General features: G+C 38.0%; 3 protein-coding genes and 1 long non-coding RNA gene across 6 annotated transcripts in view; 3 read left to right on the top strand and 1 right to left on the bottom strand.

Moving 5' to 3' along the window:
* The first annotated feature begins 1,151 nt into the window (after positions 1–1,151).
* LOC126596456 (uncharacterized) lies at positions 1,152–6,558 on the top strand. Its single transcript, XM_050263043.1, has 4 exons — positions 1,152–1,927; positions 4,536–5,135; positions 5,229–5,520; positions 6,125–6,558. The coding sequence occupies exons 1-4, from the start codon at positions 1,298–1,300 to the stop codon at positions 6,157–6,159; spliced, it is 1,557 nt and encodes a 518-aa protein (XP_050119000.1). The 5' UTR covers positions 1,152–1,297; the 3' UTR covers positions 6,160–6,558.
* Positions 6,559–7,665: 1,107 nt separating this feature from the next.
* On the bottom strand, positions 7,666–9,933 carry LOC126596455 (pentatricopeptide repeat-containing protein At1g59720, chloroplastic/mitochondrial). The gene has a single exon (XM_050263042.1). The coding sequence runs from the start codon at positions 9,679–9,681 to the stop codon at positions 7,843–7,845; it is 1,839 nt and encodes a 612-aa protein (XP_050118999.1). The 5' UTR covers positions 9,682–9,933; the 3' UTR covers positions 7,666–7,842.
* A 1,504-nt stretch (positions 9,934–11,437) lies between these two features.
* LOC126595965 (uncharacterized) overlaps positions 11,438–27,014 on the top strand; it is a 40,610-nt gene continuing 25,033 nt past the window's right edge. The window contains exon 1 of one of the 3 annotated variants that reach the window (XR_007613786.1): positions 11,438–11,674. This is a non-coding gene — a long non-coding RNA (uncharacterized LOC126595965). Of the gene's footprint in view, positions 11,675–17,926; positions 18,066–27,014 lie in introns of those variants that run through there. The other 2 variants (XR_007613783.1, XR_007613785.1) reach the window with 2 other exon arrangements.
* LOC126595961 (uncharacterized) lies at positions 24,566–26,509 on the top strand. The gene is made up of 2 exons (XM_050262366.1): positions 24,566–25,252; positions 25,846–26,509. Exons 1-2 carry the CDS (start codon positions 24,804–24,806, stop codon positions 26,291–26,293), a joined length of 897 nt encoding a protein of 298 aa, XP_050118323.1. The 5' UTR covers positions 24,566–24,803; the 3' UTR covers positions 26,294–26,509.

The following is a 27,014-nucleotide window of genomic DNA, read 5'->3' as shown; positions in this document are numbered from 1 at the left end:
GCTCTTAATAGTGCATCTTAATAATGTTTTAAATGTCTTAATGTAAATGTCTTAATTTAAATTCAACGATTTATAAAATAATGACAATTTAAGAAAACACTTCGATTTAGTGGTATTCCTCTTTACCTGTAACTGAGAAGCTTTAGGTTCGATTCTCACAAAAATGCAAATTTGAACCAAATTATTACTAACTAATTATGAGGTTAATCTACTCCCTCCCTTTTAGTGTAAATAATATCACTTGTTCAAAAAAAAAAAAAAAAGGAAACACTAAACGGCTTTTTAGCCAAATGGTTCATGAGACTGTCATAGCTCCTTAATTTGATCATTGAGATTTAAAATCAATACAAGTGGTATCTAAAATTGTTTATCGTAAATTATTTTGATTATTTTGTGAAAATTTTCTATTGTGTTAAACAAATCACGAGTTCAAGTGGAGAAAATAATTTGACAACGGATATTTTTTAGGAATGATCAAAATAATAGACGATAAACATATCAAATATCGTTCTATCGATTTTAAACCTTCGAAATTAAAATAAAAATTATGTTATTTTGGCTAATTGATACAGTAGATTCAATTATTTTGAGACTCCAACTTAGAAATGCATGAACCTTCCACGAATAATCTCGTCGGTCCACGAATATGACCTTCTAGAATATACGACCAACAACCTCGTACGCCTTTGCCATACCAAGACAAAACCAGTCTCTGGCATCAATAATCAGGATCCCTTTAAACCCTAACCCCAATATATAACCTAAATCAAGAAATTCGTGCAGTTGAAAATTGATTAAACTGCTGAAGTTATTATAACTTTTAAAATGGTTCTCTTTTTATAGCTGTTGGATTAATTTTTAACGACACGAATTTCTTAATCTGGTTGATTAGGAAAAAAAGATCCGAAAATGATTCATTTCCACCAGCAGGAAACTTCTTCCTCCATCACCAAAGTACCTTTTTAATTTTTTGGACAAACATCACCTAAATACGTAATCGTCATTTTCTTCTCATCTTCTGCTTTCGCGATCCAAATGCTTGACCATAATAATCTTCTAATAAAGTTTTCGCGAGCCTAAGAGTTATTATAATATGAGAAATGATCCGTCTGACCATACAATATACGATGAATGAATGTAAGAATTCGGATCATGCGATGATCATTCTGATTATAATATAAAGAACCTATAAAAGCAGTTTAATACCAACAAGCAAAACCCAACACACCCAGCCTTTTCCCAAAACCCCAATCTTCCCAATTTTTTAAAGTACGGTCTCATTTTTTGATCATCAATCATGGACTTGTTCAACACCGCCAGGGCGGTGAAGCTGCGGAGCCACCTCGACAAGTACCTCGTCGCCGACGACAACAAAGAGTCCGTCCGCCAGAGCCGCAACGGCACCTCCCGAAAGGCCCGGTGGACGGTCGAGCTCGTCGAGAACAAATCCCACGTCGTCCGCCTCAAGAGCTGCCACGGGCTCTACCTCACCGCCACCGACCTCCCTTTCCTTCTTGGCATGACCGGCAATAAAGTCATCCAGGCGGAGTTAGACAAGCTCGTCGACTGGAAGTTCGAGTGGGAGCCCATACGCGACGGGTTCCAGGTCAAGCTGCGAACGTGGTGCGGCACGTACTTGCGCGCCAATGGTGGGCCGCCTCCGTGGCGAAACTCGCTCACTCACGACGACCCCACCACGACATCAACCCAGAACTGGATTCTGTGGGACGTTCTGGAGACGGAGGTTCCGGCGTCAGAGTTGTTGCTCTCGCAGCAGTCGAGTTTTTCGTCGTTTTCCGACGAGCTTAACGGGTCGGGGTACGGGTCGCCCGTTTCTGTGATTTCAACCAAGTCGCCTAATTCAGAACCGTCGTCGGAAAAGCTGGCTAAGTCTCTGAAGCCGTCGTCGAAAAATCTAGCTAAGCAGGTATGTTCAGTTTTTGCTTAATTAATTTTAGTTAATTAGTCTTGTTAATTGTCATTAAATTTTAATCAATTATTTTTGTTTGATCATGACATACCGAGCTGATTGTTCAATTTATTTAACTTACTTCTTCTTGGGCCAAACGGAATTATGGTTTATATGCCCATTTTTACACTCATTTTTTTTGTTTTAGGTTCTTAATTATTTTTCAATTTATTAATCGAACAACTATTAAAAAATTAGTAGATGCGTAATAAAAATAAATAAAATTGCAAAAATCACGTCTCTTAATTAATTGCAAACTGAATTATTAATTGCTCCTCGAAATGCTTAGTGGTTGTATTAAATTTTGAAAAATGGTAAGGAGACTTTTAATAGACTATGTTTCATCTCATGTTTTTTACATAATATTTTATATTATTAGTACAGTTATAATGTTTGGTGATTATACATAATATTGCATATGATTCAATATCTTAGTGGAAAAGATGTTAAATTTTCACTTGAACGTTCTGTGTTCAAAACTTCTCATTCTCCTGCAATATTTAACATTTTTGAATCCTCCTCTTCTCTTTAATAATAATAAAATTTTAAAAAAATGGATATGCATTGGTTGGACAAGCCTGTACGCTTCTAATTGAGTGAGGAATATTACATTTTATTTCGTCAAATACAAAAATATGGTACTAGAGCCTACTGATTTGTTTCCACAAGAAATCTCTAGGATCCAAACTATAAAATACTTATTAAAAGACGAGACAAACTTAAATGTCACGAGTTCTACACTCTTAAGTTATACACTCAGTATTTATATAGCTGCATAACACACTAGTTGCAATTTGTATATTCTAACCATGGAATTTAGTTCCCTAATTTGACTATTCATTAGATTTCAGACATATAATTGTTTGCAAATTGCAATATAATCTCCTAATAAGAAATGGTAAGGAGACTTTTTCATAATAAGACTTTCTATATATTCTTTGTCACCTTATATTTTAATGTCAATTTTTGTGCCAACATATAAAATAATATGCCAAAAACATAAAGTAACAGAGAATACATAAAGAATTGCACTTTTGAGAGAGTCTCATTATCATTTATCTTCCCTGAAAAACACACACCAACCCGTCCGCACCACAACTTAATGGGTGGGCCGTAGGAGGACACAAAAGCTACACTAGTTTATAAAAACACATTTACATTTGGAAATGGATCATCTTCGGATCTCTTCTACCTAATTCTACTCATCAAACAATTCGGATCCTTTAACTTTTAGAGTGAACTCTTGTTTTTAGCCGTTGAATCAAATTTCAAGGATTCAAATTATTTGATGAGTAAGATTAGGTGGATGGGATCCGGAGATGATTCTTTGTTTTACATTTGGTCAAGTTTTCACTCCTCTCAATCGCCTCATGGTGCCATTTTCATATTAGCGATTGATGTAGTTGTACATCTGTCATGAAATAGACATTACACTATTATAATTTATATTGTAAGTGGACAATCCTACCCTTATCTACAAAAATACATTAAAAGGAAAACCCTACCTAGATCTTATCTATGATAAATTTCTTATTTTTAGGTATGCTTACAATAAATGTGATGTTTTTGGGCTAGTTAGGGTCTGCAACCTTAAACTAGAAAAAATATATCTTTCACTAATATATTAACCACTAACATGATCTTGTTACTACACGGATTTTAGTCAACTCAATTCTTTGTGAATGATATCGTGACAATGTAAATCTAGTAAATTTTTATTTAAGTGAACATTCTTTTTAATTTATCCAGAAGGGAATATGGTAATATCAAGAACATATTCTCTTATAGGGAGAAATTTTTTGAAGTGTCTAGTATCTAAGCGAGGATTTCATTGTATTATAACATGCGGAAAGTTGCAAATCATTTCTTCTACTTTTATTTTAACATATGAAATACTTTTTAAACAATCAACGCTTGAAAAAATCTTTTCCCCATAGGAACTCCCATTTCCCACATTGTCCATGTGTTAAACGTGGCTTTAGGCTTTGTAGTGCTTGGTGAACCTATGTGAAATGTGTTTGTGATGCATTCTAAATTAGGCCTTATTTGGAGATGCTATTTAAATGATTGAAAGGACTTTAAGAAAAATATTTTTAAGTTTCAATAACATTTTTGAAGTATTTTCTAAAAGAAGCATCATAACTTGTACTTTTCTATAATTTACTTGCGTTTTTACAAAAAATTAATTAAAAATTATTCTTGTCATAAGTTGTTTTAATAATTTTAAAAACATTTTTAAATAAACCGTCAATCTAATTGATAAGCAATGAACTCGAGCCAGGCCCATAAAAGAAAGTCGGCCCCCCACCCCCAACAGCCTCTCCCACACGGAACCCACAAAGAGATTAGGCCGCGTAAGTGCCACGTATACACAACCGCGGGCGTAGTAGGAAATTGCCAATTACGCTGTAAGTGACGGGCGCTGACTGGGCACTTGTCGTTTTTTGACCAATCCATACAAATGTCATAACTTCAATGCGTACGCTCCACATTGTCTTCAGATATCCAGAAACCGAGAATATCCATCAAGTTCACATTTTTTAACCCGAAACCATTTTCTCCGCAGACGAAATCCAACAAGTTCCGAATCGGAATGGACTTCTTCCACAAGGCCAAGGCGGTGCGCCTCCGCAGCCACCACGACAAGTACCTCCTAGCGGAGGAGGACGAGGAGTCCGTCACCCAGGATCGAAACGGGTCGTCCACGAGGGCACGGTGGACCGTCGAGGTCGTAACCGAAACCGACAACATCATCCGACTCAAGAGCTGCTTCGGTAAGTACCTCACCGCCTCCAACCAGCCTTACCTCCTCGGCATGACCGGCCGGAAAGTGCTCCAGACTCTGCCTCGGCGGCTCGACTCCTCCGTCGAGTGGGAGCCCGTCAGGGATGGCAAGCAGGTCCGGCTCAAGACCCGGTACGGCAACTTCCTCCGAGCAAATGGAGGACTCCCGCCGTGGCGGAACTCGGTGACCCATGATGTTCCTCACAGAACCGCAACTCAGGATTGGGTTCTGTGGGATGTCGATGTTGTGGAGATTCAAATCAACTCTCCGGCTGCTAAGCCGTCCGGCCCGCCACCGCTTCCCCACTCCGATTCTCTGGACTTCGAATCCAGCTCCCCATCAGGCGGTTCCGTCAGATCCAGCCATTTGTCAAGACAAGAGGTTTGTTTCTGAATTGGGTTTTTGTAAATTCGTATTTCGACCATGAATTTTGTTCGATTTAATCTAATTGAATTTGATGATTTTAAATTGTAGTCGAGTGATTCATATGTGGCGTCGCCGCCGAAGTCGGAAGGGAGGACTATATATTACCATATAGCTGAAGATAACGGCGATGTCGATGATGAGGCAGTGCAGGGCTACTCTATGACTTTCAAAGGAAATGGGGTTGATGAGTTGACTCGTAAGCTCGAGGAGGAGACCGGGATTGAGGGGATCATCGTCTGCGCTCGAAGCCCTTTGAATCACCAGCTCTTTCCACTTCGATTGCAGCTTCCACCAAACAATGTGACAATGCAGGTCGTCCTGGTGTTGCCAGATTCTAAAGGTGAGGGCTTGGCTTTTATTAATTTACTTTGTTTATGTTCAATGTACTAATTGTGATCAACTCTGCAATTTCCGATGCCGTTTAGCTGAAAATGTTAGTGAACTAACAAGTTAAAACTCGATAGCATTGCCTTTTATCTATGAATATCTCATCTTGTAGTCTTATGATTAGCGAAATTTTGTATTCATAGAACGAAAAGTAGCATTGCCCTTTTTGATGAGGAGATTTGAAATCTTATAACCATTTCTGATTTGAGTATTTAGAGTAGCCTGTAGTTCTGGTAACATTCAAGTTGAAAGGCAATTCTTTTCGAGTGTGATTCAATTCTATTGTCATTTTTTTATGGTCTCGGGGCTCGTTTGCGAAGTGCTTTTAAATGACTGAAAGCTTTTAGAGGAAATGCTTTGGGTTCCAACAGCACTTGGAAGTGCTTCATGTAAAAAGAACCAGTTATATGCTTCTTGTATGAAATACTTCCCAAACGAGCCCTTAGTTATTGTTCTGGATTTGGAATGGATTGGTTTGCTATCTTTTGCGGTGTTTCCCTTCGATTACGTGTGGCTTATTATGTCTTTCCAATTTTGTTCGTGTTTTGTTGTATCAGCTGGAAGAGATCTTGCAAAACAAGGTTTGTTATAGGAGGCAACACCAAATGGAAATCAAAGTTTTGGTCCGGCTGCGTATATACACTCTCATCATGTTGTGTACATATTTAGATTTAAGACTTCTTTGTGTGGTATACCAAGGATTCGAATTACCGGATAACGCGAAGCCCGGCCTTCAGTCGATTTCATATGCAGAGAGTTTGAAGGACTTGTGTTCTTGTCCATTGTTTTGTGCTTGGGACATGCTTGAATCTGTGAAAAAGTTATGTTCTTCGTGTTAGCATTTCAGATGAACTGGTGCCTTTGTTGTTCCTCCTGGTGCTGCTGCTGCTATTTATTCCTGCAATAATTTTCGGATTGCTTTTGGCTGTAGAATTATTTTGTGGATTTGTTTATTTTTTAATTATTTTTGGAAAATGATGTTTTTTATTGATTTGGTGGGTCTTTGCTCTAGCATGTGCTTTTCCCGGTTTAAACGCACGTCTACGTCTTGATCGATGGCTTTTGGGAAACAGAGGTGAAGGTTCGGTGGATCCCAAACCAAATCAATACCAAACCCACCACCTAAATTATTTTTAATTATTTTGAACTCGTAAAAGAAATTATTTTTATTTTTTTCCTGTCCCACAGCGTGCGTAGACGTGTGAACAATAAAAACAAAAGAATTATATATTGACTATAGTGAAAAGTTACCAATAATCGAGAAGATATTCTCTCATGATCTTTTCTACTAAGAAACGTCAGATTCAATGATTTGGATCTTTTAAATTTTATTTAACAGTTAAAAATTATTATAGTTTTTAAATAATCAAAACAGATGGGTCGTTAGATGAAATTTAAAAGGTTCCGTTTGATAAAATTTGAAAAGTTCGAATCACTTGATTCGGTGATATTGGTGGAAGAGATCGGAGAGGATCTCTTCTCCCAATAATCCATGTACACACTGCTATGCAGATTTGAACTTTAGGGAGTTTTGGTGTTAGCGCCAAGCGCGTAAAATGTTTTATTTTATTCACCAAGACATTTTGTCGAACATTTGGTAGGTTTATTATCGTTAATCAAAACATATTGTGCACATGTCAACAAGAAACAACCTGAAGAGTAATAATAACAACACCCATAAAATTTGTCAAGTGTTGCTGACGCAACCTATCAAGATATGTATAACATGCATTATATCAAACACTTGGTAAACACAAAAAGAACGCGTACTAACATTTGAAGGATTTTGAGACCATCTTCACATGTATATTTTTTGAATTTTGAGTGGTCTTAAGAAATTTTTGTGTGAATTTCGAGTGGTCTTAAGAAATATTTGTGTACATACTATTATTGACAGGATCATGTAAGTTATTCACCTTTGATAAGCTCTATAAGACCATATAAGCTCGACATATCTACTCAAAAGTCAATTAGGGTTTGTAGTATGACGCTGAGATTCTCAAATCCACTTCGGTGCATTCTTGCAAATTAGTATTTTGTCTCGTAGTATGATACAACATTGGATTTGAGAATCTCAAAATATTGGAAGAAATGCTGATTCTTCAAGGACTGTCTGCCACCTCACAATTAACGTTAATTTCCGTGCCAACTTTATAAAACATTGTAATAAAAACATGAGGTGACAAAGGATTCAGAGAGTACCACTTTTGAGTGAGTCTCCATAGCATTTTTCTATATACATTGCTGACCGGTGATACAATACAAGAGCAAAAAGCTACCAATAATCCATACAAGAGCAGACGCCATCTCTAAAGTGATGGAATCGAGCACGATCTCTCATGATAATCTCCACGTCAAATAATTCAGAAATTAATTTGGTCACCTTATGGCAGTCGTTGCATATCCGCAGATTCTTAAATATACGTATAGGCACGCCAGGCTTCAAGTTCAACAGTCCAAAGGCAATGGCTATTCTCTCGCTGTGCAGCCCAACACCGACCGATTGCCATCGTTTTTCATCAATCAAATCTCCTTGGGAACATTCCGGCGCATACCCTACTGCCTCCAGCTTCTCGTTGATCGTATCAAGGACCCGAAAAATTTCTCTACTGCGAGGATGCGATGTGTCTCCAGCAAAAAACTCGTGGGTTATACCATCAATCTCTATCAAACTACACCCCGGCTCTTTTGTTATGCCTTCTTCCTCCATTAGTTTCCTAATTGATCCGACGTCATTCCAACGGCTAGCTGAGGCGTAGATTCTTGACAAGAGCACATAAACACCGCTAGAAGCATCCCCTTCTGATGACTCGAGGATCTGCCTGGCCATTTCTTGGCTTAGCTCAATGCGAGCTTCGTGTTGCTTGCTACAAGCATCGAGAAGACTCCTCCATATTACAGTGTCGGGTTTAACAGGCATTGTTGTTACCAAATTCAAAGCTTCGTCGATGAAACCTGCACGCGCCAGAAGATCAACTAGGCATCCGTAGTGTTCTAGCCTTGGTTCGATCCTGTAGTCCTTTACCATCATATCAAAAAACTTACGGCCTTCTTCAACCATTCCTCTGTGATTACATGCACTCAGAACTCCGACAAATGTGATAGAATTGGGTGCAAAGCTTTCCGTTTCAACCAAACGATCAAAACACTTCAAAGCTGCCTCAGCTTGCCCGTGCAGGGCGAGCCCTAGAATCATATAATTCCATGAAGTTACATCACGTTTAGGCATCCAATCGAATACTTGCTGAGCAAGTTTCAAGGACCCGCATTTGCAATACATATCAACCAACGAAGAATTGATCAAAACATCGTTAGCTACACTACTGTCGCACTTCCTTAACACATAACCATGAGCCCACATCCCCAAATACAAAGCCCCCAACCCAGCGCAAGCATTTATAACGCTTTGCATTGTGTACCCATCAGGGTCAAACACCTTCTGCATTTCACCAAACACCTTCAGCGCAGTCTCAAACTCCCCAACCCGAACATACGAGTCAATCATAACATTCCACGACACTATGCTTCTTCTTTCGCGCATTTCCTCAAACACCTTCTCTGCCAACTCCAAACACCCACAAGACGCATACAGATGAATCAAACTGTTGCTTACATACACATCCGAATCAAACCCAAGTTTCACAGCGTTTCCATGCGCTTGTTTCCCTTCGGACAAGGCAAACAAATACGCACAAGCTCTGAGAACAAACGGGAAAGTATATTCGTCGGGAAAAACATCCCCTTCTTCCAGCATTTTGCAGTAAAACAGTATTGCCTGCTCTTCGCGCTCGGAGCTTCGAGCGCAGGCCCGGAGGAGAGTGTTCCACATAAACGAATTGGGTTTTTCAATCTGGTCGAAAACCCGAAACGCGTAGTTGATGTCAGCGAGGGAGGAGAAATGCAGGATTCGGCTGTGGAGGAAGAGGGTGTGGGGGTTGGTGGGCGATGTGGTGCGCAATGTGTGGGCGTGGATTTGCTTGAGCTGCGACATGTCCGTGCATTCGTTCAGCAGGCGGAGGAGATGGGCGTGGTGGTGGGTGCGGGAGTCTCCATTGCTGGTGTTGGGGAGAGGGAGATGACGAGGACGTGGGGTTGGTGTGGTTGCGAGAACCATTGCCGCGCTGCCGAATCTTTGCAACGCCGCCAAATCATAAGCAGATCGATGTCGGTTTTATCTTCTTTTTTATTTTTTGCCTAAACTTGTTTTGGTGTGGTTGCTAGGATAGTCTGAAATACCGATAATATCGACGAAATATTGAGGATATTTTCGATTTTTTTGAATCACGGATATTTCGAAACATATCCATGTACATATCGTACAAATATCGAAAATATCTATGTAAAGGAAGAAAAAAAAAGAAAAAGAAGAAAAAAAGGGAATCATAAGTAGATCGATATCGGTTTTATCTTCTTTTTTATTTTTTGCCTAAACTTGTTTTGGTGTGGTTGCTAGCATAGTTTGAAATATCGATAATATCGAAGAAATATTGAGGATATTTCGATTTTTTCGAATCATGGATATTTTGGAACATATCCATGTACATATCGTACAAATATCGACAATAATATCGGAAAATATAGATGTCGATAATTTCGCTCACACTTCAGCAATATTTTGTCAAAATATCGGTGTAATATCGCTAAAATATCGAAAATATCAATGTAAAGGAAGGAAAAAAAAAGAAAAAGAAGAAATATCAGAAAATATCGATGTCGATAATTTTGCTCACACTTCAGCAATATTTTGTCAAAATATCGGTGTAATATCGCTAAAATATCGAAAATATCAATGTAAAGGAAGGAAAAAAAAAAAAAGAAGAAAAAAAGGGAAAAAATGGAGGGATTTTGTCAAAATATCTGTGTAATATCGCTAAAATATCGAAAATATCAATGTAAAGGAAGGAAAAAAAAAAGAAAAAGAAGAAAAAAAAGGGAAAAAAGGGAGGGATTTTGTCAAAATATCGGTGTAATATCGCTAAAATATCAAAAATATCAATGTAAAGGAAGGAAAAAAAAAAGAAAAAGAAGAAAAAAAGTCGGAAAATATTGATGTCGATAATTTCGCTCACACTTTAGCAATATTTTGTCAAAATATCGGTGTCATATCGCTAAAATATCGAAAATATCAATGTAAAGGAAGGAAAAAAAAAGAAAAAGAAGAAATATCGGAAAATATCGATGTCGATAATTTCGCTCACACTTCAGCAATATTTTGTCAAAATATCGGTGTAATATCGCTAAAATATCGAAAATATCAATGTAAAGGAAGGAAAAAAAAAAAGAAAAAAAGGGAAAAAATGGAGGGATTTTGTCAAAATATCGGTGTAATATCGCTAAAATATCGAAAATATCAATGTAAAGGAAGGAAAAAAAAAAGAAAAAGAAGAAAAAAAAGGGAAAAAAGGGAGGGATTTTGTCAAAATATCGGTGTAATATCGCTAAAATATCAAAAATATCAATGTAAAGGAAGGAAAAAAAAAAAGAAAAAGAAGAAAAAAAGTCGGAAAATATTGATGTCGATAATTTCGCTCACACTTTAGCAATATTTTGTCAAAATATCGGTGTAATATTGCTAAAATATCGAAAATATCAATGTAAAGGAAGGAAAAAAAAAGAAAAAGAAGAAATATCGGAAAATATCGATGTCGATAATTTCGCTCACACTTCAGCAATATTTTGTCAAAATATCGGTGTAATATTGTCACAGCCCGTTCCAAAATATTACATTCGTGGCTGTGAATGGACGAAATTACCCTTAAGAAATACTAAGTATGAGAAGCTCAAGTTGTTAATTATCTAGGTTCCTAAGTTTTGAAAATAAAATGGAATTTATTAAGGATGGAACTTAGATTTTTAGGTTAAAATTTTGTGATTTGGAGTTGGGGATTGGAAAAGGACCACGAGGGATCCCCACATCCCTCAATCCTCTCCCTATTTTCTGCATACTGTCTCTCTCTCTCCTCCCTCACGAAACTCTCAGTTCTCTCTCCCTCTCCTTCGAACTCACACGGACCACCACGAAACCACCTTAAACTTCCACCAACGACGGAGTTAAGACCACCATCAAACTCCTGGAACCTCCACGATCACGATGGTATCCATTTCAGGTAAGTTTTGCTTCGGAAAACCCTAGTTTCAAAGTTCCCGTGAAGAACACTGTTCATGATCTTCGAATTGACTTTGTTTTAGGTGAAACCAAGCTCACAGTGAGCTTAAGGAAGTCCCAAGGAAGCTCGGAGTGCTTCGTTGGCATGAATTGGACGTCGAGATCACCTAGTTCGATGGTAGGCCGATTTCTTGAATTTTTGAAAGTTTGATCCCGTTGTTTTTAGACCCTAAAACTAGTCCAACGTGATAGTAGATGTTTAGGGCTTCAATTTGGTATAATCTACGTGAAAAATGGATGAAAAACGAAGGAGAATAGCAAGTTTGAAATTTTTCCAGAAACCGGCGAACAGTCGCCGGCGACCGGCGAATCGCCGGAGAAGACAGGGAATATTCCGTCAGTTTTGACGGAATATGCTAACGGCGTTGACTGACGCCGTTAATTATTAACGGAATATGCTAGGATTTAACGGAATATTCCCTAACTGCCGTTTACTGTGCCGTCAGTGTACACGACACGTGGCCGCGCGTGGGGGCGCGTAGGTCCGTGCCACGTCAGGCGCGTGGGGGCGCGTGAGGACTCCAAAAATTATTTTAAAAATATGGGGATGATCCTGAGGTTGTGTAGGTCACGGTGGTATATTCATATACCCAATTTGAGCAATATATGAGGAGTTATTAACTAAGATTTGGGTTAGGCGTTAAATAACGTCAAATTGGTTACTCTTGTATAGGTGAGGTTTATGCGGGCATCGGGCATGGCCAAGGGATGCTCAGGGACTTACGAGACGTCGATGTATTCTGTGAGTGGGCAGTTTTGTTTTCCGTATATATATATACTTGACGTTTCCCAGAAATTGAATTGAAATGAAAATATGTTTAAAATGAAATGCATATGAGTTATGTGGAAAAACGGGAAGTGAAATACCATGCATAGAATTGATATGAAAAGTATATAGAAATGTGAGTTGAAATGCCATGCATGAATTAATATATGATGCATATGTATGAATTAGTGCGGTGGACGCACAGGTAAGAATTGATTTATGATGCATATGCATGAATTGGTGCGGTGGACGCACGGGTAAGAATTGATTTATGATGCATATGTATGAATTAGTGCGGTGGACGCACAGGTAAGAATTGATTTATGATGCATATGCATGAATTGGTGCGGTGGACGCACGGGTAAGAATTGATTTATGATGCATATGTATGAAATGGTGCGGTGGACGCACATGTGAGTATTTATTTCTGTTATGATGATGTTGATGTATATTGAGCTCAAATCCTGCACCATAGTTTAGTGCTTATAGTATTCACCGCATCGCACGCTCGTCTTGGATCCAAGTAGATGCTAGTCGTACAGTCCACGCGGAGTGGGTACGACAGGCCAGTCGCGAGAGTGTTAGTGAGATTCCGACTGGTGGGTGACCTTAGATTATGTGCACAGATGATTTATGAGAAGCACTAGAGCGTAACTTATGTGCAGAAGGCCGGACAGGTCACGCGGAGTGACTCCGGCAGAGTGTGAGAGTGATAGATTTTGAGCTCTAGGTTCAACCGTGCAGGGCTATTAGAGGGCCTCCGGTTGATTACTTTCTTGCACCTGATATGATTATTGTTGATGCATCCATACTTAACTGTTGAATTAGACATGGCATGGCATGATTGATAAAGAAAAATGTTGAGATAGTAAAAAATGAAGTTTGAGCATATATATGTATATTTATATTTTACATTTCTGGGAAAGTATACAGGTTTTACGGAGAAGGATTACAACGTTTTGAGAAATGTTTGGATTTGGAAAAGAATTGTTTTACTGACCCACTCAATTTTGGTTTTGCGCCCCTCCAGGTTCAGGAATCACAAAGGTGTGGTGACTACGAGGAATTCGACGGTGTTCTGACAGATTGGACAAAATTAGGACTCACCTTCGGGTGTATCAAATTATAAATTGTATCTTTAAAGCTTCCGTACTGTGCAAATGGTTATGTCACTCTCACGTGACGGCCAGCATGCCCTCCTTCGGGACGGGGTGTGTCAGTTGGTATCAGAGCATGGTTGCAATCTTGGACATCTTGAGAAGTTTCTAGTGAATTCTGTCAGAACTACACCGCCTCGTAGCAAACCACGTAGTTAGAGGAATTTAGTCTCCCTGATTTAGCGGTTTAGGGGGAAACTATTACTATGGTGATTCAGTCTATTGTCTAAAGGGACATTTTAAGATGGGTTATGAGTTGAATTTGAATCACTTAAGAGAAATGATGAACCTGAGGGAGCGAAGTAACGGTTTAACCATTTGGAAAAGATGTTTCGGATTATGCAAGTCAAAGGAATCTTCCTTCTGACAAGGGGTCGAGATGACTACCTGGTTTTGGGTATGAATTTGTATCCTGGTGGAAACAGGATTGTTAATTGTTGTCACCAGAGGAATCAGCCGATTTAAAATTGTTTAAGGACTTGTTTAAGGAAAAGTTTATCCCTCCGGCATTTATCGATGGTAGTAAACAAGAGTTTGCAAATGTGAATCAAGGAAGTTGACGATAAATGAATATTATAGAAAGTTTTCAGACTTGCCTTGTTTCCATCCAGATATTACTGTTAATTTGGTTGAGGTGTTATGTTGTTTTAAGCTGGGTGGAAAAAGGGAAGTGGTATTTTGGGTGACCACTATCCATTGTACTTTTTACCAGGAATATACGAGATGCTGTTGAGTCTTGAGGACTCTGAGAACATGAGCAACGAGAATAAAGAAGAATAAGAAATGAATGTGTTTATGTGAACAGAGGGGACACAGAATTGTGAATCGTCCCTAGAATCAGTTGTACCCAACAGTTTTCTATGACATCGTAGTGTCGATTCAGCAAGTTTATGAACTTAGTAGTTTGGTCGGATTGACCGTGGGTACAGAGAGATTTGATGAGTTATATGTTCAGCCGTACAGACCATGAGAGGTGGATCTGGCTGACGCATGAGAAATTGGTGAGTTATAGGCTCGGCCGTACCGACCACGCGGAGTGGATCCGGCCGACGTATTATTGAGATGAGAGTTGAATCAGCCGTATTGGTCATTTTAGTTGACTCCGGCTGATATATATATATATATATTTTATTATTATGAGTGATATTGCCTAGAAAGTAGTAAATAAATGCGGTTGAGACGAGTGTATGTATTTTGCATTGAGTGGCAAAATAGTATTATTATATCTTTGAGAGTGGTTGCCTACTTATCGAGACAACGATGATTTATCAGTATTGCGGGCTGCAGACCGTAATATTAATAACTCATTCGTGGATTCGTTAAGCAAGCAACCCGGTAGATTATTTTATGTTAGTATTGTACTTATTTAGAATACTTAATAATAATAGAATATATATTGTATCAGTTAATTCTGTTCCATTAGATTGGTTGATTATAATCGTGACTAGATGGATTGTTACGGGAAACCAGTCACTTTCCATCGATCTGGATGATCAGAGGTTACCTTAATGAGTGGGCATGCAAAGTGAAGTGAGTTCAGCCATTATTTATGCTGTGAAAGCAAAGAGATTGTTTTGAAAGGCTGCCCAAAAATACTTAGTTTATGTGATGCTAAATGATGTTGCTCGGAGTAGTGTGAATAATGTCAAAAGGGTTAGACTTTTCTTGATGTCTTCCTTGAAAGTATACCTGGATTGCCTTCAGGCAGAGATATGAGGTTCACTATTGAATTGTTGCCAGGTATAAATTTAAGTTAAAGAATTGGTTGATAAAAGTTTTATTCAACCGAGTACAACACTTTTGAGGAGCCCAGTTTGTTGGTGAGGAAGAAAATGGATCTTGAGACTGTTCATTGATTATAGACAATGGAGTCGGGTAACGATTGAGAACCGTTATCCATGGTGATGTACTGATGTTTATTTAACCAGCTCAGAAGTAATTGCGAAGATTCAAAGATTGAATTGAGATCTGGTTACTACCAATTGAATATTATAAGTGACGTTGATCATAAGATGGTTTTCTGGACTCGTTATAGTCTTTATGAAGTTTGGTGATGCTATATGGATACTCATGCTGTTTTATGAGTTGATGGATGAAGTATTCCAATAATGCCTTGATAAATTGATATCATTTTCATTGAAGATATTCTGGCATATTCTGAGCCAGAGCAGAGCATGTAAACATATTAAGTTGGTGAAGCAAAGATTGAGAGGTTATGTATGAGTGGGAAGGAAATTGTGAGCAAAGGATTCAACAACTGAAGTATTTCCTCACTCATGCACGTATTTTGGTATTCCCAAAGAATAGTGGTAATCATAAATTTTTAGTGATGTTTCTTGAATGGTATTGGAGGCATGTTGATGCAAATGTTAGGGTGATTGCATACATTTCACGATAAATGGAACCTCATGAGATGAATTACCCTACGAGTGACTTGGAAGTCATGATTACCATTCTTGCTGTGAAGTTATGAAGGCATTATATTTGGTAAGAATGCAAGATTTTTACGAATCCAAAAAGTCTTCAATATCCATTACTCGGAAGGATTTTGATCTGAGGTAGCGAAGGTAAATTGAATTGTTTAATGTATATGATTGTACGATCAGGGTGATCGTAAAATTGTTCTAGCTGATACACTTGGTGAAAAGATTGCAGTAAGATTAATGTCTGGCACGTTGCCAAGAGTATCATCTTGTGGATTGAAAACCAACGGAAGAAAAATTAAGAATGGAAGATCGAGAAGAAGTTATACTTGTTAATTTTCAAGTTAGGCCTGTTTGGTAAGGCCGTACTCGAGACTCAAATGGTTAACGAAGAAATTTAAGAATTAACCAAGGCAGAGAAAGAAAGGAAAAAGAATGAGTACATGATTCGTGAATCAAATGGTATGTGGATACAAGAAAACAAAAAGTATGTGCCTAATGCTAAGGATTTAAAGTAAGTAATTTTGGACGAAGTACACTGTTCAGCTTCTGCAATATTCCGAAAGTAATAAGGTTTATCATACCATTCGACAGTTTTATTTGGTCAGCAGATCGAGGCAGAATGAGATAAACCTTTGGATTGAGATAACTATTTTCTGTTTCACAGTGGAAATGGAAAGATATTACTTTCGATTATGTGTACAAGTTTCCTTGTACATAGGATGGTTATGATCGAAGTTGAAGTGATAGTTGGTCAATGTACCAAGTTAGTACAATTACTCCAGTGCTGAGTAATAACTTTTTCCCAGACAGCGTAACGGTACTTATTTGTTTTATGGAAAGAAGAATTGGTTTACGGAACTGCTGAGTTTCTTAAGTATGTTGGTTGTGCAGTTTCCGAAGTAACGCCATAGGGTCCCTGAAGCGTGTCGTGTGAACGAAATGCTTCTGAATAGAGAAAGATTCGATCAAGAAAGAGTTTTAGTAGACCCTGAGACTATGGATGAGTCTCCTCAAAGTATTCATGTGATTAAGTTAACCTGAAGTAACCAGGAATGGCAAAAGAGACTAACAGATGGATATGCCACTAATCGAGTGTGTAAGGTAAATGGTTTGATATTTTTGGAAATTTCACCATGAACAGAAATAGTAAGATTCAGAAAGGAAGACAAGATAAGACTTAGTCACATCAGACCATTTTTGATCACTAAAGGAATCAATAAAGTGCATACAAGTGGTGATGTCTTCAGAGTTGGCTAAGGTACTTAATGTATTTTGGGTTCGATACGTTGTCACTAGGTGGTAGATTCGTCACATGAGATTCTGGTGCAACTATTGAGAATTAAATTGGATTCGACTTGATAAGGAACCAAGGACGACTTTGGATTGGAAAAAGAAGGTCCTGAAAAGTAAGACAGAGTAAGTGGTAAAAGCTTTGTGAAGGAAATCATTCAGTAGAAAATTATGTTGGAGAAAGAGAATCGGATGAGAGAGATTTACCCGAAGCGATTGTTGGAGTATGGTTGATTTAGTTGGTTGCTGGAATTTCGGGGACGAAATTCTATAAGGAAGGGAGATTGTCACAGCCCGTTCCAAAATATTACATTCGTGGCTGTGAATGGACGAAATTGCCCTTAAGAAATACTAAGTATGAGAAGCTCAAGTTGTTAATTATCTAGGTTCCTAAGTTTTGAAAATAAAATGGAATTTATTAAGGATGGAACTTAGATTTTTAGGTTAAAATTTTGTGATTTGGAGTTGGGGATTGGAAAAGGACCACGAGGGATCCCCACATCCCTCAATCCTCTCCCTATTTTCTGCATACTGTCTCTCTCTCTCCTCCCTAACGAAACTCTCAGTTCTCTCTCCCTCTCCTTCGAACTCACACGGACCACCACGAAACCACCTTAAACTTCCACCAACGACGGAGTTAAGACCACCATCAAACTCCTGGAACCTCCACGATCACGATGGTATCCATTTCAGGTAAGTTTTGCTTCGGAAAACCCTAGTTTCAAAGTTCCCGTGAAGAACACTGTTCATGATCTTCGAATTGACTTTGTTTTAGGTGAAACCAAGCTCACAGTGAGCTTAAGGAAGTCCCAAGGAAGCTCGGAGTGCTTCGTTGGCATGAATTGGACGTCGAGATCACCTAGTTCGATGGTAGGCCGATTTCTTGAATTTTTGAAAGTTTGATCCCGTTGTTTTTAGACCCTAAAACTAGTCCAACGTGATAGTAGATGTTTAGGGCTTCAATTTGGTATAATCTACGTGAAAAATGGATGAAAAACGAAGGAGAATAGCAAGTTTGAAATTTTTCCAGAAACCGGCGAACAGTCGCCGGCGACCGACGAATCGCCGGAGAAGACAGGGAATATTCCGTCAGTTTTGACGGAATATGCTAACGGCGTTGACTGACGCCGTTAATTATTAACGGAATATGCTAGGATTTAACGGAATATTCCCTAACTGCCGTTTACTGTGCCGTCAGTGTACACGACACGTGGCCGCGCGTGGGGGCGCGTAGGTCCGTGCCACGTCAGGCGCGTGGGGGCGCGTGAGGACTCCAAAAATTATTTTAAAAATATGGGGATGATCCTGAGGTTGTGTAGGTCACGGTGGTATATTCATATACCCAATTTGAGCAATATATGAGGAGTTATTAACTAAGATTTGGGTTAGGCGTTAAATAACGTCAAATTGGTTACTCTTGTATAGGTGAGGTTTATGCGGGCATCGGGCATGGCCAAGGGATGCTCAGGGACTTACGAGACGTCGATGTATTCTGTGAGTGGGCAGTTTTGTTTTCCGTATATATATATACTTGACGTTTCCCAGAAATTGAATTGAAATGAAAATATGTTTAAAATGAAATGCATATGAGTTATGTGGAAAAACGGGAAGTGAAATACCATGCATAGAATTGATATGAAAAGTATATAGAAATGTGAGTTGAAATGCCATGCATGAATTAATATATGATGCATATGTATGAATTAGTGCGGTGGACGCACAGGTAAGAATTGATTTATGATGCATATGCATGAATTGGTGCGGTGGACGCACGGGTAAGAATTGATTTATGATGCATATGTATGAATTAGTGCGGTGGACGCACAGGTAAGAATTGATTTATGATGCATATGCATGAATTGGTGCGGTGGACGCACGGGTAAGAATTGATTTATGATGCATATGTATGAAATGGTGCGGTGGACGCACATGTGAGTATTTATTTCTGTTATGATGATGTTGATGTATATTGAGCTCAAATCCTGCACCATAGTTTAGTGCTTATAGTATTCACCGCATCGCACGCTCGTCTTGGATCCAAGTAGATGCTAGTCGTACAGTCCACGCGGAGTGGGTACGACAGGCCAGTCGCGAGAGTGTTAGTGAGATTCCGACTGGTGGGTGACCTTAGATTATGTGCACAGATGATTTATGAGAAGCACTAGAGCGTAACTTATGTGCAGAAGGCCGGACAGGTCACGCGGAGTGACTCCGGCAGAGTGTGAGAGTGATAGATTTTGAGCTCTAGGTTCAACCGTGCAGGGCTATTAGAGGGCCTCCGGTTGATTACTTTCTTGCACCTGATATGATTATTGTTGATGCATCCATACTTAACTGTTGAATTAGACATGGCATGGCATGATTGATAAAGAAAAATGTTGAGATAGTAAAAAATGAAGTTTGAGAATATATATGTATATTTATATTTTACATTTCTGGGAAAGTATACAGGTTTTACGGAGAGGGGTTACAACGTTTTGAGAAATGTTTGGATTTGGAAAAGAATTGTTTTACTGACCCACTCAATTTTGGTTTTGCGCCCCTCCAGGTTCAGGAATCACAAAGGTGTGGTGACTACGAGGAATTCGACGGTGTTCTGACAGATTGGACAAAATTAGGACTCACCTTCGGGTGTATCAAATTATAAATTGTATCTTTAAAGCTTCCGTACTGTGCAAATGGTTATGTCACTCTCACGTGACGGCCAGCATGCCCTCCTTCGGGACGGGGTGTGTCAAATATCGCTAAAATATCGAAAATATCAATGTAAAGGAAGGAAAAAAAAAAAGAAAAAAAGGGAAAAAATGGAGGGATTTTGTCAAAATATCGGTGTAATATCGCTAAAATATCGAAAATATCAATGTAAAGGAAGGAAAAAAAAAGAAAAAGAAGAAAAAAAAAGGGAAAAAAGGGAGGGATTTTGTCAAAATATCGGTGTAATATCGCTAAAATATCAAAAATATCAATGTAAAGGAAGGAAAAAAAAAGAAAAAGAAGAAAAAAAGTCGGAAAATATCGATGTCGATAATTTCGCTCACACTTTAGCAATATTTTGTCAAAATATCGGTGTAATATCGCTAAAATATCGAAAATATCAATGTAAAGGAAGGAAAAAAAAAAGAAAAAGAAGAAATATCGGAAAATATCGATGTCGATAATTTCGCTCACACTTCAGCAATATTTTGTCAAAATATCGGTGTAATATCGCTAAAATATCGAAAATATCAATGTAAAGGAAGGAAAAAAAAAGAAAAAGAAGAAAAAAAGGGAAAAAATGGAGGGATTTTGTCAAAATATCGGTGTAATATCGCTAAAATATCGAAAATATCAATGTAAAGGAAGGAAAAAAAAAGAAAAAGAAGAAAAAAAGTCGGAAAATATCGATGTCGATAATTTCGCTCACACTTCAGCAATATTTTGTCAAAATATCGGTGTAATATCGCTAAAATATCGAAAATATCAATGTAAAGGAAGGAAAAAAAAAAGAAAAAGAAGAAATATCGAAAAATATCGATGCCGATAATTTCGCTCACACTTCAACAATATTTTGTCAAAATATCGGTGTAATATCGCTAAAATATCGAAACTATCAATGTAAAGGAAGGAAAAAAAAAAGAAAAAGAAGAAAAAAAGGGAAAAAAGGGAGGGATTTTGTCAAAATATCGGTGTAATATCGCTAAAATATCGAAAATATCAATGTAAAGGAAGGAAAAAAATAAGAAAAAGAAGAAAAAAAGGGGGATTTGAACCCCTCCCATTTTACTCATCCAACACCATAACCACCATATATCACTTATGTTTTAGTGATAATATGCTAAAATATTTATATTTATATGAGTGGCATGTTAACAATTACATGCAAAACTATTTTGGGGATTTATCATTTGATGAATACTCTACACATAGAGATGATGAAGATAATGAAAATTTTGAACCTTATAAGAACTTTATGTGGTACAAAATCACTCATGTATCTTACCATGCAATGTATAAAGTGTAAAATATTGTGGTAAATCATTATATATAAATGACTATGGTGTGTTTAATCTTTTTTTCATTAATTACTATATATTTTCTACACTCACAGTGTTTGCCAGCTTGCTGTATAATCAACTTAAATCAGTTAAATCCATCAGGTAATGCATTTCCTTCTAATTTTTTTTGATAAACTAATAGATAATTGACTAAATAAACATTCTCCAAAGTTTCAATAAAAATTTCCAAGTTTTTCTTACAATTTCCGTGGTTTTTATTCAATTTTTATCGATATCGATAATATCTCGATATTTCCATCGAAATTTCCATATTTTTGGACTACCGATATTTCCGATATCATCGATATTTTATACCATGGTTGCTAGAAACATTTGTGAGTGGCAGTAAATTACCTCGAATGGATTCAACGTCGTGGTGGATGGAACGAGTTCATCACTTGAACTTATCACATATAAAATTTATATATAATATTATATTATTAAATTAAGACATTACAGTAGTGCTGACCTTATACAAATTTATGGAGTTTTCATAAAATTTCACTTTAGTCAGCATATTTAGTCGGGTTTTTATGCAAACAATATCGAGGCGTCAAATTAATTGAGCTAGGTTTTCAACCTTGAAGGCTATGTTTGTCAAGCGAGAAAGGAATCCACTACAGAAGCCGTGGCGCAATTTTAAGCCCTCATATCAACATGTTGTAACTCATTTTTTATCCTATTAAGTTCATGTTCATTTTTGACAGGTTTATTTTCAATAGTCCGGACACATGAGTAGTTCGATTTTTTATCTATTAAATTGACAAGTTGAGAAAAACAATATTAACTCAATTCAATTATAACCGTTTGTTTCTTGAACTACTAAGTAGTCAATTATTAAAGAAAAAATAAAGCACTCTACTAAAGAAATCCTAGTTCTTATCTTATCTTCCATGCGAATGCTTTAGACTTTTGGCATTCCTCTTTCAGGACACTTTGCTTTGGCGTTCCTCTTTTATCATCACCGAAAAAGCTAAATTAAAGACAATTTGACAATCACTTAAAGAGAAAGCATTTCCTAATTGAAAACTGAAAACTGAAAACTGTTCATGTTTCCATGCTTTCTTCACGTTGGTCAGAGAAAAGTAGCTTTACCGCCATCGCCATACCACCACTGGGCCATTGGATTTGGACGTGGATGATGACTTCTTTCGCGGCATCAAACAAACTTCCACTTGTAACCTTATAATAAATATCTTGAGAGGAATCATCTCTGGATCTCTTCCTCCTAATTCACCAAGTTCGAAGATCTGGGTCTTTGAAATTTGATCAAACGATTAAAATTATTATAACTTTTAAAATGAGCCATTGTTTGTAACCGTTAGATTAAATTACAACGGCCCGGATCCCCAAATTTGATGGATTAGGTGAAAGGATCCGGAGATGATATATTTCCTAATTCTTACCCATATGAATAGTCTGTCATTATTATAATTGATCTAATACACTATATGATGAATCACTTGTAAATAATCGATCTTAATAAGGTTTTTTGTATCCTATAATGACAAATATTTTTTTTTCCGAATAATGATATTATAACCGTCCATTGTTTATACTACTAAATAGTCTGGATTATTAAAAGAAAATACAAGCATAGAAAAACCCTAGCCGCCGACCCTAACCTTTACCTTGGGTGCCGGTGGCAATCCCCTTTTTTCTCCTCCTTCCCTTCTTCCCTCTCTTTATTTTCAGTTTTATTTTGAATTTTATCTTAGTTTTCCTCAAGCTAAGTATCAAATTTTTCCCTGAACTTGTCTCAAGTTTGGGCTTAATGCCCCTTCCTCGACATTCATCGCTACTTCTCCATTGTCAAATTTCTCTGCCTTATGTTCTTCAGTTTTTCACTCAGTCGTCTTCTCTAGTGTTGCTGTCTTGGTGACTGCTGGGAAGACGTTTGTGGCAGCGACGGCGACAAAAGCGACTCTATGCATTTGGAAGATAAAAATTAGGATTTTACTTTTTATTTATTTGCTTATTGGGCTGAGCTTTTATGTTTGTAATTTCCTCCAATGTGTTTTGATTATTCTGCCTTCCTTCCGAATGTTACTTTTCGAAATATTAAATCTAATCTACTCTTTATCATTTCGTTACACTCATGGTTGCAAGTAGCATCGACAACAACTCCTTGTCCCATAAGCAAGCAAATACTATGTCATTGGGCATTGATTTGTCATTGCCTACTTTCACAAGTCAATTCGCCGGCCAGCTGCTGTTTTTAAATTCTTGCTCGTTACAATTATTGAATGCCCCAAAGCATGTCGACCGCCAAATTACAGGTTCAGAGGATACAATCATAATTTAATACTCACAATGTCACATATTTAAAGAAGAAAGGGCGGCGTATTAATCACTATTTTCAACTTAAACAAGGTTAAAAAAACCACCAAAACGATGTCGTGTTACGCGTACATTACGTATAAAGCCGCCATCCATATATCACTCATCTACCTTTGCAACGTAGACCAACATTAGGATGTATTCAGATTTGGCAGATTTAAGATGCGAACATTGTGGGTTCTAGTGATGAAGATTTAAGTTTTCAATACAAACAAAGCGCCAAGCACGCAATAAAATTTCAGTTTATTTGCTTAGGCATTTTATCTAACATTTGTTGGACTTCTTGTCGTCAATTGAACTGTGTTGAGCACATGTGAAACAAATATCGAGATATACTGAAGCAATCTGATAAGTGTTATCGAGAGAATTTATCGAGTGCTCTTGACAAAACATGCCAAGTGTGGCCGACATGTGCAGATCATACATTACATCTAATACTTTGTGGGCACAAACACAAAGACACCCATGCCAAACATTAGAAGGGTACTCGGAAGACTTTCACATGTGTACTTTTCAAAATTTGTGTGGTTTGAAATCACCTTGGTCCCAATATACATTCGACACAATAGATAAAGTCGCATAATATTGCTATTTCAAGTATAACACGTAGATTTTTTTTTGTTAATGTATTATAAAACTATAATACATCATTTATATCGTTCAATTTTATTATAACACGGACTCAACACCTATAAAAAATTTGGAACACCAACGACCGACCAGAATCTGTGCAACTGTAACTACAAATATATTTCCTTAAAAAATAAAAATAAAACAAAGTCTACAAAGATACTTCAGGTCTGCTAGGCTCCCACCTCACTGCACGTTCTGATACAGATTTGATTTATTTAAATCCCCGCAGTGTCCTTCACTCCAGTCCCCCCACCACCGCTCCATTGACGAAACGCGTACCAAACACAGAAAATTATAACTCCAAAAGCCAAATTTAAAACCGCGTTGGCTTTCTGCTGGATAAGCACTTTTCCACATCCGGCTTTTCTCTCCGACTATCCCCTATCAAATCAGAGCAGTTGATAATTTCGATCAGAGCAATCACATGGGTGTGGATTTCTACAACGTGCTGAGAGTGAACCGGAACGCGACCCAGGAGGACCTGAAGAAGGCGTACAAGCGCCTGGCGATGAGGTGGCACCCCGACAAGAACCTGGTCGACAACGAGGAAGCGGAGGCCAAGTTCAAGCAGGTGTGCCAGGCGTACGATGTTCTCAGCGACCCGCAGCGGCGCCAGATCTACGACATCTACGGCGAGGAGGGGCTCAATTGCGGCGACCCGGATGACATTTTCGCCGAGTTTTTCGGCGGATCTGGCGGCGTTGGGGACAAGGTGTTCAAGAAGAGCAGTGTGAATGGCGAAGGGCGTAATGGTAATTTGAAGAGTAAGAAGGCTGCGGCGATAGAGAGCAAGTTGGTGTGCAGTTTGGAGGATCTTTACAGAGGGGCGAGGAGGAAGATGAGGATTTCGAGAACTGTTCCTGATGGGTTCGGGTGAGTACTCTGTTTCTGTTTGTTTTCTGGTTGGATTTTTTTTAATATGTCGGAATTGCTGCAAAGTTTGTTTCTTTTTCTTTTTTGTTAACTGAGATTTTGATGTTCGGGAAGTGATGTGTTTGTATGGTTTGTTAATTGAGAGTTCTGCGTGTGTTGACTTGTATAGTTGACTTTGATTAAGGCATGATAGCTGGGGGATTACTGTTAATATGGTTAAAATTGGATTAAATTGCCGTTTTTAGGTAGGTGATCTTGACTTTTAATTCAATCTAAAATCGAATAAGAAACATTTGAAATGGATTTTGGATTAGGTTTCTTTCAGGTTCATGATCTTTCTTAACTTGATATTACCCAAATAATGTGTTCTTAATCTGTGTGTAATTGGGTAGACGCTGGTGTTATGTCAGTTGGTTAGGACAATGTGTTCGTCCATGTCCATGTCATTTTAGTTTGATCAGACGCGAGTTATGCGAGTTGGCCGGAACAATGCGTTCCTCCCTTTTGAAACGCATTTTCTATTCCGGAAGATTTTTGCCCCCTGTTGTAGCTCTTTTTTGCCTTATAACGTTGAAGCAACAACTATGTTGCAGTAAGCCAAAGACCATTGAGGAAATCCTAAAGATAGACATCAAGCCTGGCTGGAAGAAGGGTACAAAGATCACATTCCCAGAGAAAGGAAACCAAGAGCCGGGCTTCTCTCCGGCTGATCTCATCTTCGTCATCGACGAGAAACCCCACCCTCATTTCAAGAGGGATGGGAATGACCTTGTGGTCACTCAGAAATTATCCCTACTAGAGGCTCTCACCGGGGCGGTCGTCAATCTGACAACGTTGGATGGAAGGGTTCTCAAGATCCCGGTGAGAGACATAATCAAACCTGGCCATGAGGAGGTGGTTGCTAATGAGGGAATGCCCATCTCTAAAGATCCGACCAAGAAAGGGAACCTCAGGGTCAAGTTCGACGTCGTCTTTCCGGCGAAGCTCAGTGCAGAACAGAAGGATGGTCTGAGGAGAGTGCTGGGCGGAGGTGATACCTAAAGGCTATGAGAATTCATATGCTTAGGATAAAACCCAAATCTATTTAACCCTAATTGTCAATGTACGATCATGTAAATATTTTATCTTTCCACGGTGCAATTGTGCATACTAGGAACTCTAGTTTGAAGGTTTGGAATCCAAAATTGTAAGAAATGCTAATGGGGCTCCATAATTTGTGACATTATTTTCTAATGGTATATCATAATATGTTTCTTTGGTGCTCATGTCAAAGATCCTGCAAAAACTCAAAAATTGTATTTTTCAAAAAGAATTTTACTTAATGGGTTTTCCGAAGATAAATAAATTATCATAAATTATATTCTCGTGGAACTTTTGTCACACTACGAACTTCTTAAATTTCATGCAGGATATACTGGAGATGTTCAAATGGATGGAACAACGTTGTGGCTAAATTTTATGCCCTGCTGGAATACTTACGTCACTCAGTTGCTGACAATATTTCCAAATGTATTATAACATTGTTCTTAATGTATACTCAGAAAGATCTCGTCAAAACTCAACAAATTGAATTACGATTGTTAATTGGTTTGCAATTCTAGTGAAATTTTCGCCGCACCAAAAATTTCCTAAAATTCTAGAATACTTCGTTATAGTGCAGCGAAATTCCACAAAATTGGTTTACGATAATTAAACAAAGCAAATTAATAAAAAAGAACGCAATACAAGCATCATAGAATCACGAAAATTAAAGAACACATGA

Source organism: Malus sylvestris, chromosome 13 (assembly GCF_916048215.2).
Source record: "Malus sylvestris chromosome 13, drMalSylv7.2, whole genome shotgun sequence".
NCBI classification, from domain to species: domain Eukaryota; kingdom Viridiplantae; phylum Streptophyta; class Magnoliopsida; order Rosales; family Rosaceae; genus Malus; species Malus sylvestris.
This window is presented reverse-complemented; position numbering and strand designations above follow the sequence as displayed.